We start from the raw sequence: 15,999 nt of genomic DNA, 5'->3' as shown, positions 1-15,999 counted from the left end.
GCTGGGTGTAGACATACCCTCTGATTAGTCAGTCTGCTCCCAAAGGCCAAGCAAACATCACCTTTAAGACACACCAACACTCCCAGTGCTATTTCCAAGTTTAAAATAATCATCTCTTTATTACACAGTTGGACATTGCTTTAGTTTATTTAAAACGGAGTGTTAGAGGCACCCTCCGTTCACCTGTGTGTGTTTCCCATCGGAGGGTGAGACACAAAAGGAACAAGCAAAGGGGAGAACCAATTTCTGTGCAGCCAATGCAACATCTCAAGCAGTATGTCCCGGGGGTGGGGTGGGGGGGGAGAAGAGGGGGAATGCTGCAGCTATATGAGAGCATAGGGGTGGGGGTAGATTAGAATTATTCTGTTGCAACAAGTTTGTTTCATTTTAACGTCTGGATGTTCCCTCTTGGGAAAAGAGTGCACCTCCCTTGAGTCCCTGTGGAGCTGATACTCAGCCAGCCATGTGCACCCCCCACATGCTCCTGAGGGATGCTCTTTGCTCCGTCACATGCAGCATCCCTTCCTCTTGTGGTACTCTTCCAGGTGGAGGGCACTTTCCCTCTGCTTATCCTCTTGAGCTGTCAGCAGCCTGGAATGATCAACACATTAGCAGTTCAAGAACACAGCAGCCTGATATTGCCTGCTTCCTGCCAAGTTGTTCATGCCCTGTGGTTCTCATCAGGCAAGAATAAACTAGATGTTGAAGAGTGAAGGGAAATAGTGAGAGCTGGGCTTCTTTTGGAGTTGGGCTACATAAAAGACAGACAATATTGGTGAGAAATTCCAAATGAATGCAGAGGAGGACGTAGCATCTACTAGAGGAGGCAGGTTTCAGAGTAGCAGCCGTGTTAGTCTGTATCTGCAAAAAGAACAGGAGTACTTGTGGCACCTTAGAGACTAACAAATTTATTTGAGGCAGTGTGTCATAGGGGTAGGGCACTGGTCTAGGATTCAAAAGATGTGGGATCTATTCCTGGCTCTGCCACTGGCCTGCTGGGTGACCTTGGACAAGTCATGTGCTTCAGTTTTCCCATCTGTAAAATGGGAATGCTGCATCCTTTGTAAAGCACTTTGAGATCTGATGAAAAGCACTGTATAAGAGCTAGGTGGTAATATTACACTACATTAGAAACACAGCTTAATAAACTGTTAACTACTAGAGTGGGTCAAAATTTGTAAAAAAGATGTTACAAACTTTTGTGTTTCAAAGAGAAATTCTTTTTCTTTGTTTCCCCAAAAAATGTTTGTGAATTTTTGAAACAATTTAAAAATGAAAAATTTTCAGATTTGACATTGTTTGTTTCCCTGCCCTTTTCCCATTTGGCCACTAAAAAAGAAATATGAAAAAAGTAGAAGAAAGGGAGGAGAAAGGAAAAACTGAAAAAAACTGAAAATGAAAATTGTCGTTTTCATAGAAAAACCCAGAAATTTAATTTGGGGATTTTTTTAAAAGGTCTTTTTTGGCCACAAAAACAAACAAAACACAAATGGTCCAAACATTTTGACAAGCTCTGATCTTTCCTTAGGTTGTGACAGTGTCCAAACAAGGTGCTTTCCACACACAGGGGAAGACAACAACCACTCCCCTGGCATGTTGACCCCCTCAGCCTGTTGAGTCACCAAAAACAATGTGCTACTCCAGCTTCTCATTTGGGACCAAGTTCTATCTCAGATGAACCCCCCTTCTCCTTGCCTTTACCTGAGAGAGAGTGTAGCAGCTCCACCATGGCTGAAAAAGGTACCAGGGTGATGTAGTTCCGCTCCACTCACCTTGCCATATGCAGCATGGGCTCCCGGATGTTATAGCCAGTCATAGCGCTGCACTCATAGAAGACAGCCTTGTATTCCTGCAGGAAAGGAGAGTGAGAAGATAACTTCTGCCACTGCCAACCCCCCCTTCCCCGCATCTAGTCACACACACACACACACACGATCCTTCCTCATCTCCAGCACTTGCAAAGGATTATCCTTCATCTCCACATACACGATGTAAGATCATCCCGCTCTGGAACCCTCTGGGGTCTCACAGAATGCTGCACACATGCCGCCAGTAATACTGGCATCACAGAGTGCCATCCCACGAGTGATATAGGCACATTCTTTTTCAGCAGCTGGAGGTCTGGTTGGGGCCCTGGCATCAAGAGTGTGTCACAGCTCTAGCAGCCCAGGGGAGCACTGGGTTGGGTCTTTTAGCCACCTCATGCTCCACTACACAATTCAATTCAGCAAGGCCCAGTGCAGGAGTCTTTTTCAGCAAAGGGGAGGAGGGACCACTAGGCATTGAAACCAGGAAAATAAATTCTCATTTCATAATCAACCAATGCATTCCTGGCAAAACTAGGGTATGCCAAGAGCGTGGAGCCTGGACTGGCAGACTTGCTAGATCCCTGGTTAAATGGCCACTATTTCAAAGGAATGCAGTGGGCTGCACCCTCACCCTGAGGGGTCAAATTCACTTTAAGGATGCACCAAGCCCAAGCACAAAGAGACCCTAAGTCCTTCCAGAGTCAGGGTCCATCACAAGCTGGCCACTTGATATTCTCATTAAGGCTAAGATTTTGTCACGGATATTTTTAGTAAAAGTCATGGACAGATCACGGGCAATAAAGAAAAATTAATGGAAGCCCATGACCTGTCCCTGACTTTTACTAAAAATATCTGTGACAAAATGAGGAGCCCAGCTGAGGGGTCCCCACACCACCTGCAAAGGTTGGGCAGCTGTGGGGGCCACTCCGAGCTCTGGGGGACCCCACCGCCTATGCGGGCTCGGAGCTCCAGGGTCCCCTGGCTCAGAGTTCCGGGGTACCCCCACCACCTGTGGCAGCCAGGAGCTTTGAAGGACCCCCGCTGCCCGCGGCGACCAGGAGCTGCGGCCCCACCTCCCGTGGCAGCTGAGAACCCCTGCAGCTTCTGGCCGACAGGGCTGAATTCATGGAGGTCGCTGGAAGTCACAGATTCCATGACTTCCACGACCTCAGTGAAAAAATCGTTGTCTTAATGATCATTTAAGGACTTCACCCTGCACCACTGAAGTCAAGGGGAGCTTGGCTGTTGATTCCAGTGGGGGCAGGACCATACTCTGCAATAGCTGTGAGCATAGGAGAGTTCCCTCCCATTTCCTAAATATGGCAGTGAGCAAGCAAACCAGACCAGAGCGAAATCTACAAAACCTTTGGAGCGGGGAGTAGCATACAGAGCCGCACCTTCGCCAGCCTTTCCCCCTCCGTCTTGGGCACGTGCAGAGTCTCTCTCTCTGCTGCATCCATTTTGTTTCCAAGCAGAAAGATCATGGCCCCATCCTCAATCCCTTCCTGCAGGGCAGACAGAGCAAGGCTCCCGTGAGAACTGTCTGGAAGACAGGAGTACCTCGGGGCTGGATCCTGCTCCTGCCAACATGAATAGGAGCCTTGCCATTGACTTTTGTGAAAGCAGGAGCAAACCCCGTGGGACCTGCCAGCTCGCCAGGAGATTTCATTTATTTAGGAACTGTTCTGCAAGCTTTTCAAGTGACACTGGGAAAGGAAGTGAAACATGGGAATGTTCTGATTACAAGTGGTTGATTTATCGAGCCTTAATGCCAGGGTTTCCGTGAGTGGGCCAGGGAGGAGATGGGATTTTAATTGGGGGGGGGGGGAAGGGGGAAGGGAGGAGTTGTATTTAGTTTCACTGACTTTTTAAAAGAAAGAAAGAAATCTGCCCTATGAGAATTTAAAAGTCCTGCCAGTTTTTCCTGTAGAGCCTGAATTTCCTTGGTCTGGAGCCATTCAGCTTGATGCCTGCTGAACCCAGCCATCCTTAACTGAAAATCCACAAGCTAAACAGGGTAAGCAAATTTAAGCCCTCACATAGCATTTTAGCAGCAGCTGTCATTCAGGGGTCACATCTGAAGTCCCTTATTTAGGTAAAAACCCCCTATAACTTCACTGGAAGTCAACTTGAATAAGAACTTCAGCATTTGACCCTGGACCATCTCCAAACGTAAGTATTCTACTCTGCATTTGAACTGCTCAGGCTTAGAGACAGGTGAAAAATATAGGCCAAATTCTCAGACGTGACTAGAGATTTTAGATGCCTCAATTTTTGGGTTCCCACCGTGGCCTGATTTTCGGAGGGCAGGTACTCAGCACATTCTGAAAATTAGGCCCCTTTCAGGTTTCAAGTTGGATTGGGGGGGGGGGGGGGGAAGGCACCTGAAATCACTAGACATTTTTGAAAATCTTGGCCTTGAATCCTTAAAATTCCTTGGGGAAAAATGACCAAGCTATTTCTAATGGGTATGCGCAAACTTGCTGACATTATTAATAAAACTAACTGAGCAGATTTATTTCAACCTTGGCTTGATTTTTATGTCTCAGCATGATCTACAAAACAAGCAAAGTTTGACATTCTCAGCTTCAGCTTTGCATCACCCATACACAAAATATCTACTCAGAACATATAGGGAAAGTATTCACCCCTTTCCTCTCCCCACAACTCAAATATATCTGAAATGATTTTGCTTTCAAACTTTCACACACACACACACACACACACACACAAAACCTCTTGCAAATCAACTGAGATTTTTGCAGAATAACATCACCCCAAAATAATGTGTTTGTGAAAGTTACAACAAACTGGAAAAGGGGTTGGAAGAGAATTTATTTATTATTAGTGTTACAATAATGCATAGAGGCTCTAAATCGAGGTCAGGTCCTCATTGTGTTAGGTGCTGGACATACACATAGTAAGAGACAGTCTCTGCCTCAAAGGGCTTTTGATCAAAACAGACCATCATCATGTCTTTGCTCTATGCACAACAGTAAGAATATTAGGAAACAGCTGAGTTCCACATAATCAGGTTTACTAAATATATACAAACATGCTACACTTTAGCTACATAAATACACTGTTGCTCTGCTAGGTTTTGGTGACTTCTGCAACAGAAGACAAGGAGGCCCACTAGTGGGCTTCCAAATAATTCAACAGAATACTACCAAATTCCTATCTACTACAATCACCCAAACTACATCTTAGCTATAGTAGCTTAGCTACCTATGTCTGCTATTATGGTTAGTACTGTTTGAGTACCCTACAGACCTTGGACCTTCCAGGCCTTTACTAGCATACAACATGGCTGCTTCAAATGGCCTCCTTTCTAGAGCAGGTCCATGCGGGGTCATTGCAGTAAAAGGAGAATCTTGAGCAATGCCAGCATGTCAAAAACAAGCCCAAACATGTCTCGCTCTTACCTGGATGCTACTCATCCAGTTCCGCACTGCCACGAAGGAGCACTCATCAGTGATGTCATACATCACAAAGATACCATCCACCTTCCGGAAATACTGCTTGGTGATGCTCCGAAACCTGAAGTCAAATGAAACTGAAGATACTTCCAGCATCCATTCAGCCGTTAACAAGCAAGCAAACTATCCCTTTCTTAACATGGATCATCTCCATCTCTGGAGAGATTTAAGAGTAGGTTAGATAAATGTCTATCAGGGATGGTCTAGACAGTATTTGGTCCTGCCATGCGGGCAGGGGACTGGACTCGATGACCTCTCGAGGTCCCTTCCAGTCCTAGAATCTATGAATCTTTGCAGGGCCTGGTGGCAGCTGCAGGAGGCTCAGTCTTTCTAGAGCCAGCTGCGATTCCCATTAACAAACAGGGGCGATGAAGGCAGGTGTCTCGGACTCTTGAGATTTCATCTCCATGGAGGGGCCCAAGGCAGCAGTGAATCAATGAGTAAACTACCATCTGTCCAGAAGCGTGGTGTTTAGAAAGCAGGAAGGAAACCCAGGCCTGGGTTAGGAGGAAGAGGACTGGGAGGAGAGTCCATTTGGATGCGATCAGGAGGAAGATGAAGGATTTGTCATGGGGAAATCTGGGGCTGGAGGCAGGGAAATCTCTGCAGAGTGACGTTTTGGTGGATCTGTAACTTGGACCTTTTCTACATTGGGATTTCAGCCACTGGTTTAGCTACACCAGAGCAAACAGCATTGACCCAGAATAAACCATGTCTATATGAGGACTCTCACCAGTGCAGCCACACCAGGAACAAAGCCTTCATCTTATTTCACCCCAGTTTGCAAATGTCTCATACAAGGCAGCCACCTCATGGATGACTCAGCAGATAGATTTGAGTTCCAGGAGAAACTCCAGCGGCTTGGGTAAGTATGTATTTTGGGGAACATACATTCTAGTTCAGGCACATTGTTCACTGAGTTAAACGCAGTAGAGATAGCAAGATCTCCACATATCAGTGCTTTATTAGAAGGACTCTTTAGGACGCAGGCTGACAAGTAAGTCCATTCTCTTGGATAAAGGCTAGAAGAACATGCAGCAGGAAGTGATGTTTCTAAACCAGGGGTAGGCAACCTATGGCACAGGTGCCGAAGGCGGCATGTGAGCTGATTTTCAGTGGCACTCACACTGCCCGGGTCCTGGCCACCGGTCCGGGGGGCTCTGCATTTTAATTTAATTTTAAATGAAGCTTCTTAAACATTTTGAAACCTTATTAACTTTACATACAACAATAGTTTAGTTATATATTATAGACTTCTAGAAAGAGACCTTCTAAAAACGTTAAAATGTCTGACTGGTACGCAAAACCTTAAATTAGAGTGAATAAATGAAGACTCGGCAGACCACTTCTGAAAGGTTGCCGACCCCTGTTCTAAACTAAATAACTCTGCTTCCCTTGGAGCATGTTCTCTTCTATGGCCTGTAGGGGGCGCTGTTTACCCTAAGAGCTGGCATCAGGAAAACTCTCCATTTGAGAGAGCCAATTGTGTGTCTCTGGAGTTCCAGCAACACCTTTGACACTACAGAGCACACTAGACAGTGGAGTGATGACCACATGTAGTGGTTATTTGCTTCTATGGGCCAAAAGAGATCATCAAGAAGCTCTCCCGTGTGTGGAGGAGTGTGTCCCCCTTGCTGATACCAAGCATTGTCTGGGTGCTGCCAGTTAGGAGCTGTTACATCGATATTTTCAGAGCTAAGAAAGATTTTTGCACCGTTCCAAGGTCCTGATTCAGGAAAGCAGTAAAGCCACGTGCTTACTTATAAGCACATGCTAAAGTCCCATTGATTTCAAAGGAATTTACACACATGCTTGAGTGCTTTCCTGAGGAGGGATGATTTCCTGAAGTGGGGTCCCCGAGTGATTCAGGGAAAGCATGTTACAACTAGGTTAGAAACAACTATCACTTGACACCTCTGCCTTGGCATAAATATGGCTACAAGAACTTGTTTAAATGGAAATTTTGCTTCTTTACATGTGTCTGATTTGGGGCAGTCTCTATTTATAATAACCAAGTATATGACACTTCTCGATTGCAAAATTTGATTGGCTGAGATGGGACTTGTATCATTGTTAGTGGCCAGCATAGGGTCACACCACCCCTGTGACTCAACCTCATCATGAGATAGGTCTGACATCGCAGCATATTTAGAGAAAAAAATGCACAGTGTTTGAGACAATTTCAGTGCATTTACGCCACACTCCATGAAATTAAATGGCCCCCTTAAAGTGGTAAACTCAGATTTGAAAACACAGCATAATTAAACATGAGTAGCACATGGTAAATAAATGTAGCTCACTCTAACACAGTGTGGTTCTTTGTCCCCTCTAGTGGCTAGACCACAGAAGAGGTTTATCATTGTGTTACTGGCTCTAAGCTAAAAGAGCTAATGCTTTATCTTAAGAAGTAGAGGTTGGTGCTTTTAAATCCAGAGGTCCTAAATTCAATCCCAGCCAGGGCCATTGTTACATAAAATTATTTCCCAACATTCCTGGAGGCATCAGGAGCTGTTTCGAGTGCCACCTGCCCTGTTGTTTTTCAGGAGCACATCAACTTAGGTAGGAGAACTTTAAGGCCCAGAGCAAGTTTGTATCCTGGTGCTAATGATGCATGATGTTTGTATCCCGATGCTAATGATGAGGCTGGCCCCAACCTTAAATATGTGGACAAGTACTCCAAGTGTGCTGAAATTCACACCCTTCCCATGACACTCAGAATCATCCCCTCCACGACCTGCTTGGGAACCACAGATCCTATAGATCTCCTGCATGGAATTGTGATACAGACACTGATGGCAGAACCTTCTGATGCCAGCTAACAATCCCTATAAGGTTAAAATGAACATCACATTCCTTGGGACCTGATACAGATCTGCTCTCTCCTCCCACACCCTGTCCACAAGCTCAGTAGCCACTCTCAGCACTTACTGTTATGTGCTGTGAGTTTGGCAGCATGAAATCCTAGCATGGAACCCAAATGCTTCATTTACCTCTCCTGGCCCGCTGTGTCCCACAGCTGCAAGGCCACCTGTGTGTTATCCACCATTAAACTCTTCACCTGGTAATCAATACCTGTAGGGGAGGCAACAGCACATGGTGATTGCAGGATGGGGCAGGGGAAAACAGGGAAATGAGGTCTACAGAAAGGATCAGCTGAATTACTTCAGTGAAACAAAATTGTAGGGGCAGGGACTCTGTCTTCCTTTGTGTTGGGGAGGGGCCCAGCTCATTTTGGGTGCTCCTGCAGTCTAAAGAAATAACATTACAGTGAAGACACCAATCCTTCCCAACTCTCTCTTTGCCCCAGAAATAGGTTAGACAGCTCCCTGGATAATTCAGAGATCAACAACCCATCTTCTGAAGATCTTTAAGGTGTCTCAGGTTGGGCATCCCAGAATCACTAATCCTTATTGGAAAATCTTGGCCATTATTTCTCAGTGTCGACAATGTATTCAGTGCTGAGTGGAACATACAGGAGAGAGAAATTATCCACTCCGCTAATGCTGAAGGAGATGGTTCTTATGGGTAACTCTGCACTGCCATGGATCAGAGACACAACAGTGGGATCATTTCAAGCTTCCTTTTTTGACGTGTCATTCTGTCCCTCATTTCCCAGGCCAGAGGCTCACACCGCTGTGACCTGGCAGCACGGGGGAGCCCTTTCACTTACCAATGGTTGCATTGATCTCAGCCAATAACCTGTCATAACAAAAGCGATGGATGAAGGAGCTCTTGCCAACGCCAGAGTTGCCCACAAACACCACTTTGAAGAGACGTTCTGGGGAAGAGCTGGCTGGTTCAGGTGACTGAATTTGGGGAAAAGAGGGTGGGAAGAGAAGAGAGTTTATAGAAACCAAGGTCTGAGTTGTGCTTTATGGGCCAGAACTACAGCTGGTGTAGACCAATGGAGATTGGAGGTGGGTGGTAAGGTTCACAAAAGCTCAATCTCCACAAGATTCACCCATCTTCCCCCCCTCCCCCACCTCCCTTCACCCCCCGGTAGCACGTGAGGGAAAAGGAAGAGCCCTAAATGATTAGGCTTACCATGGTTTCAGTGCCAATGGGCTGCTCTCTGGGGGACAATGGGGCATCATCGTCCAATTCATCTGCTGTTTGCCTCCAGTTGACATCACTCTTCGGAGCCATCTTTGGGTGCCCGCCAGCCCCTGCCATTTGCTGCCGCTCTCGCTTGCAGCTTGAGGTGCGGCCCTCTCCAAAGCTCACTCTGCTTGCTTTCCCCTTCTTCAGTGCCGTTGTGGTGGCCAGGAAGTATTTACAGCTCTTCTGGTTGGGCTCTTCCACAGTCATGTCCTCCAGGAAAGTGAGAGGAAGATCCCCAGGAACCAGCTGTCTGTGCCAAGACCCATGTGTGCCCCAGATATGGGATGGGATGAGGGGGGCCAGAAATGATCAATGTGACCAAGTTAGAGCACACAGAATACTGACTGGGACACACACACTAAGAAACTAGAGGGGAAGGGAGGTGAGAGGCCACAGCACACACGACCCAGTTCTGCAAACACTTATGCACATGTTTAAGTGTTTGCAAGATTGGGATCTGAGACTGTGGATCTTACCCACATTATATAGGTTCAAGGCCTCTTAATGGAACAAAACTAGAAGGAAACTCAGAGATGGTGGCACCAGCAGGTGTACAGACAGGCTGCCCAAGCATCCATTTCAAACAGCCTCTTATGGTGACTGTCTGTGTTGTAATTAGAGTGGCTCAAAAAAAAAAAAAAGGGGGGGGGGGAGAATTTAAAGAAAACAAATTGTAGCCAATCCTGTGTGGCAGGTTTCCAAAAAATAGTGATGTTTGGTTTATTTGAAAATGTTTATGATTTTTTTTTAAATAGAAAATTTCTTTTTGCTGGTTTGGTTTTTTTTTTTGGGTGGGGGGTTGTTTTTTTTCTTTCAGTTCTTGGTTCTCACCCCCCACCCGGTCCATTCCTTTTTTCCTATTGCTGCAGGCAAAGGGAAGGGAAAACAGGGGTGAAAGGAACAGTGGGAGGGAGTGAGGAAAAACAAAACACTGCAAGATGACTGTTTTTCAATTTCTAATTTCATCAAACGTGTGTGCCTTAGAACACGTCCATTATTAGCATCCACAGTTCAGCTGAGTGCTCACATACCCTCCCTCCCCTGCCCCCAAGTGCAGGGGGCTGGACTTGGTGACTTCTCACGGTCCTTTCCAACCCAATACTGCTATGATTTACAATCATGTTAGCTCTGCAACCAGTTCTAAAAAATGGGTTTCAACACCACATACAACTGGCTCAGGGGAAGAAAGAAATCAAAGATCTGGGCTCAGACAGACAGTTATTCTTCTGAACCGGCTGTTCCCAACTGTAAGCTCTCAACTGCAGCGAAGCTTTTCCCTAGGGAAGGTCTAGTGGGTCATCACCCACTCTGTAGTAGCTGTGAAATGGCTGCATGACTGCCATCCACTGCGTGTGTTTGAAGCCATGGCTCCACTAAGAGGGAGGATTATAGGGCCTTAGGGCAGGCTGCCCTGTGCAACCTGTCATATATGCTGTTAATAGGACAGCAGGGAGAGCAGTCACCTTTGGAATAATTCATTAGGTACAGAGGACTCATTAGCACTTGGAGCACACGCGTGAGGAGCTGAGAGCTATTAAGTGTTCTATGGCCAGGTTGGCTCGCCATTGTTAAGGACCTAGAAGAAGGGAAAGGGAAGATGAAAAACTGAACTAAGCGCTTGATCCAGTGCCCCCTGAATGCAATGGAAAGATTTTCTTTAGCTTCCATGGACACTGGACCAGATCCAAATGAGGTGGGGGCAGGGGAGAGGTGCAGGCTACTTTACAGCCTAATCCTAGGGTAGTATGCTCACAATTGTATCGAGCTCGCATTTAATACAAGGTACTAGTGGATGGGCCAGGGGTCAGCTCTTTTCCCTCTCCCCTAAGCTTAAATGTGGCCAGTACCACTAGGGCTGTGAACATTCATTACCTGCTAAGTGCATTCATTTTCCTCCCTGTATTATAGGGTGGTCAGACTGGAAGTGATGGAGAATAGTTGACCGAATGAAATTCCCATCAGGAGAAAGCTCACACATGGGCTCCAGCTCTTGGAGAATAGAAATGTGCATGACCCTCCCTCTACACCCTAAAGATACACAAGCATGAGTGGCTGGAATATGGGGTTGAGAGGCAAAGGCCTCTTCAGAGTAGGGTTGCCAACTTTCTATTGGCACAAAACCGAACGCCCTAGCCCCACCCCTGCTTGTTCAAATTCCCAGCAGGTGATTTGCTCAGATGTTGTAAGCCAGACTTTTACCAGGGGGCAGTACTACTTGTTATAACCTCAAATGGGGCTTAAATATGTGGCCACTAGGCTGCAGGGGTAAAAAAGGGGTTTGCATGCAAAGTCTGGTAAACAGGCTAGTGGCTAAAGGAGCGTGCACACCAGGAGTTAACTGCAGACTCTTTTAGCTGCAGGGACAAAATTGGGCCCTCACAACTGCAGATTATTTCTTAAAATTAGTCCATGTGATTTAAGTAATTCAACCACTTTAGTAGCATCACTAAAGGGACAACCATCCAGGGGAGGTCAGCTCTGTAGCTTTGTCTACATGGGGAATTTGCCTTGATTCCAACAATTGGTAGTCAGCCACCCATGTTGCTGCACCAGTGCAAGCCCCATGTGTAGACAAAGAACACCGGCTAGCAGCTCCTATCCCCATCAAGCTGCAACCCACCAAGCTCCAACAGTTAACCCATCATTGGCCCACATTGCAGGGAGGGGGCAGTTAGGGACCCCGGCTGGGCCAGCAGGCTGGCTCAGCTGATCACAGACTTATGGCATGCGACTAACACGACACAGATTCCTGTCTAACCGTTTGACTGGCTTGTCCTCCAACACATATTTGCCTATCACTGACCCGTTCTTCAACAAGGGCCTTTTACTCTGAGGTGCCTGGAAATTAAAGAGAGGGGATGAAAAGAGCAATTAGGATCCATCAGCCAAATGACCAAGCACCAGATGGCACCAGCTCAAACCCCATGGAGTGAATGGCAGCTCCAGCCTCACAAGGGAGATGGTTTTTCAACCCTTTCAAGGCTTTGGGATGTACAGCAATTGAGTCCAACCAATAGCCAACAGCTTTGGGTGGATGTGCAAGAAGGGTTAAAGAATTATATGCAATTAGAAGTCATAATGGGGAGCATCAGGAGATTTTCACGGTAACCGATACATTACATTTCTGGGCCCTGAGTCAGGAAGGTACTCAAGCATACACCTAGCTTTAAGCACATGAATGGTCCCAGTGAAAATCACCAGCCTTATTCTCAGCATGAGCCGAAGTAGCGAGCTGAATTTGGGCCCTTCTTATGATTTTCGTACTTTGAGGTGCTAAAGGCCGTGTCATGATTGGAAGGATTATGGCAAACGGGCATTTCCCGTTAAGTAGGGAATCACACTGTCCTTCTGTATGGATCAGTGTCTCATAAAGCTAGAGGTTGTGGTTATTGCACACATTGTTCTTAATCACAACTGCGGCACACCTGTTCACCTAGTCCCATCCCATGTAGGTATTGCAGCAGATGGAGAGAGATTGGTGCTCAAAGGGGATCTGTGCCAGGACCTCCTCCTGCTTGTACTATGCAGAAAGCCACACATACTCCATAGGAACAGCAGGTGAGAAAAATCACTTCTCCAATAGGGGCTTTGATAGCAACATGTATGTGTGTCTAAGGAGAAAATTTCACTTGGCAGCTGTTGTGATAACTGGGCCGACAAAGTTACCAGAGGCGGGAGCTCACTTGTAAGACATGCATGAAAGTTCACAAGATGTTACAATAACCTGTAATAACAAATGTTGGTGGAAAGTCAGTCAAGTTGTCAGCAATGACTGTTATAAATAGGTGCAAGAGAACCAGAGACTAACCGAGTTCAAACCAAAAAGGCCACATTGCTAGAACTATGCTGAACTCATGCTTGGTAACAACAGAAGATGGGGACTTGGAAAGCAATGGACCAAAATCAGTGTGGTAGCTATTATGCCAAATGGGTGGACCAAACAACAAGGGGGTGGGCTATTCCACCCACCATTCCCTTTGTGGGCCCTTAAAGAGAGAGACTTTGGGGGAGAAAATAGAAGAAGAGATGGAGGCTACTGGAGCTAGCTTCACCATCGTCGCTGCCATCGTCCCCGTCTCCTGGGACTCCGCACCTTTGTCATCCTAATCCTGAGAGATGTCCTGCCCACACTAGGCCAGAGGGAAGGACCCAGATGACATCACCACACCTACCAGCTATAGCAGAATCCCAGCCACCCGTGAGGTGAAATGGGATCAGACTAACAGTGGCAGGAACAGCTCTAGCTCATCTCAGCTAACTTCTCTTTTACCCAGAAGGGCAGTTCTGACTGTCTTTGATCCCACCTAAGAGACTGTCAGACATGGGGTTTTTCCCCTTCTAAAATCGCACTCCAGCTAAAGGGAAAGGGACCAAGGGATGTTCTTAAAATCAAACCCTTATTTAATGCTTTACATTTCAAAGTCTTTAATTATTTTTTTCTTTTCTTTATATTTAATTAAAGGTTAAAAGGATTTTTAATGGTATGTTTGCCATAGTGCTAAGCACGCTGAGGTCTCAGTATAACAATCCCAAATACTGTTTAATGATGGCTATGACTGGGTTACGTTAATACCTTTGGGCCTCTCTATTCCATCTAAATTAATACCACACCAATGCTGCTTTTTAATGGCATTTCTCATATTTATCCTTGTCTGACTGGCCCCTTCCCTGCAGCCAGCTTCCCAGAGAGCACGGAAAAAAATTATTAAAGTAAAACAAACACGCCTGTGAGGTAGGGACGTTCCCACAAAGAGAGCCTCAGTGACTTGCCCGAGGTCAGGCTGGGGGTCTATGGCAGAGCAGAGAAATTGAACCCAGGCTAGCATGCTCACCACTGGAGCAGTCTGCCTCTCTTCACCCAGCTGGCCCTCATCCACCCCCAGCCACAACAAAAGAGACAAGGCACAGATGAGACAGTGTGCTCCATTTGCTGGCTTAGGGGAGGGGTGAGGTCTCTTTTCCAGATTATACATCATTTTGGAGGCCTACAGGAACAAACACAAGATTTTGAGGGAGGGGGAGGGGCAAGGATGTGGAAGTGGGTTTATAACCTACCCTACATCCACAGGAACAGCAATTCTTGGCCTAGAGAACCCCTGCAAATGGCTCATGGCTCATGCTAAGTGCTCCCAGGGGTTGTGCTTCACATGCACACAGCCTAAGCTGGGATGTTTACTGGCCCTCCCCCCCAATTAAGAAACCCCCACCCCACCCCACGCTGAAACAACCCTTCCCCCCAAATCTCATCCCAAGGCAATTTTTAAAAAATATAATCAAATGTGGACAGTAGCTTCTCAGGGGACAAGAACTCTATACCAGTGGTATTTTAAAATAGTCCTCTGGAGTCGATGGCCTCCCTTGCCTACAGGGCTAAGCTGAACTGCGAGTTGAAAAAATATTACCACAGAAAATAAACATTTGGGGCCAGATCCCACCCTCAATGGAAACCAGCAAAAAGAGCTTCTGTTTCTATTTCCAGAGCATGGCAAAGGAAAGGGATTTAAATATACACCATGTCATGCCCTAGGGCTGATGGTATCTGGTTATAAAAAAAGGAGCTCTGTCAGGGGCTAGTTTATATCAGGAGGTCCCTGATTCTCAGACAGCCACAGACCATGTATCCCGCACCGTAAGGTCTCAAAGCACCCTTGGTAACCCATTTCATGAAGCGCATATTAGAATGTGGTGCAAGTGTTCCTCCCAGAGTGAAGCAAAGCACAGGAGACACTCAGCCACAGCGGGAGGAGAAAACATGCAGGGGTCTGACTGGGAATAGCAGTTGAAATTTGAGTGCAGTCTCTCAACGCTTGGAACCCTGTAGCCATCCCATGTGTCAAATGAGCCTCGGGCAATCCCGCAGAGCCCAGTCAGTCACCTTTGGAGCTCAGGTGACTCCTGGGTAATCTGTTACCAGTCAGCCCTACCCACAGAGTAAACATTACCTACTAAATAAATACCTATTTCTGAAAAAAGAGAGACAGTTGCTGGAATTTTTTTTTCATTGGTTCGTCAGGCTTTTATTGGCTTGTTGGCTTCGTGTAACTTTGGCTCTTCACATAGATGATACAGACACAAACATGACATCACAACTGTACAATACACAATGCCCAGGATTCCATGAAGACAACAGAAAACATAGACTTACTATGGGGGGGAGGGAAGGCATGTCCTCTACTTCTCATTCACATTCCACCGCTGGCATGTCCTGGCAGTCTAGGTCCCAGTGCCTTACTAGTGGTGAATAGGGCAGCACCTTTGCTAACACACACCACACAAATATAACAACATGGCTGGGGATCAAACCCGGGACTTCCGGATCTAAAAGCACAAGTCTGTACTGCGTCTGCTGAAGGATCAGCTGTTTGCTCATAAACCTGTGTGTGTGGTCGAGCCACTAGAGGGCGATGCAAAGCCACACCATGTTAGCCTGGATTGCACAAACATGTCCATGGCAACGTTAGAAGCTTTTAGGAACAGGGCCGGCTCCAGGCACCAGCTTGGCAAGCAGGTGCTTGGGGCGGCCACTTCGGGGAGGGGCGGCACGTCCAGCTATTCGGCGGCAATTCGGCGTACGGTCCCTCACTCCTGCTCGGAGCGAAGGACCTCCCGCC

At 46.6% G+C, this 15,999-nt stretch overlaps 1 protein-coding gene across 1 annotated transcript in view; it reads right to left on the bottom strand.

Annotated features, from left to right (window-relative positions):
- Window positions 1–506: 506 nt before the first annotated feature.
- The window catches only part of CRACR2B (calcium release activated channel regulator 2B), a 62,886-nt gene continuing 47,393 nt past the window's right edge, over window positions 507–15,999 (bottom strand). The window contains exons 10-16 of the mRNA XM_065404241.1: window positions 9,332–9,638; window positions 8,958–9,093; window positions 8,278–8,359; window positions 5,234–5,348; window positions 3,206–3,313; window positions 1,773–1,849; window positions 507–591 (exon numbers count right to left, since the gene is read on the bottom strand). Of these exons, the coding sequence (XP_065260313.1) occupies window positions 507–591; window positions 1,773–1,849; window positions 3,206–3,313; window positions 5,234–5,348; window positions 8,278–8,359; window positions 8,958–9,093; window positions 9,332–9,638 (910 nt within the window). The remainder of the gene's footprint in view (window positions 592–1,772; window positions 1,850–3,205; window positions 3,314–5,233; window positions 5,349–8,277; window positions 8,360–8,957; window positions 9,094–9,331; window positions 9,639–15,999) is intronic.

Source organism: Emys orbicularis, chromosome 4, assembly GCF_028017835.1.
Source record: "Emys orbicularis isolate rEmyOrb1 chromosome 4, rEmyOrb1.hap1, whole genome shotgun sequence".
In the NCBI taxonomy this organism is placed as follows: Eukaryota; Metazoa; Chordata; order Testudines; family Emydidae; genus Emys; species Emys orbicularis.
The sequence above is the reverse complement of the archived record's forward strand: the minus strand, read 5'-3'. Positions and strand labels throughout refer to the sequence as shown.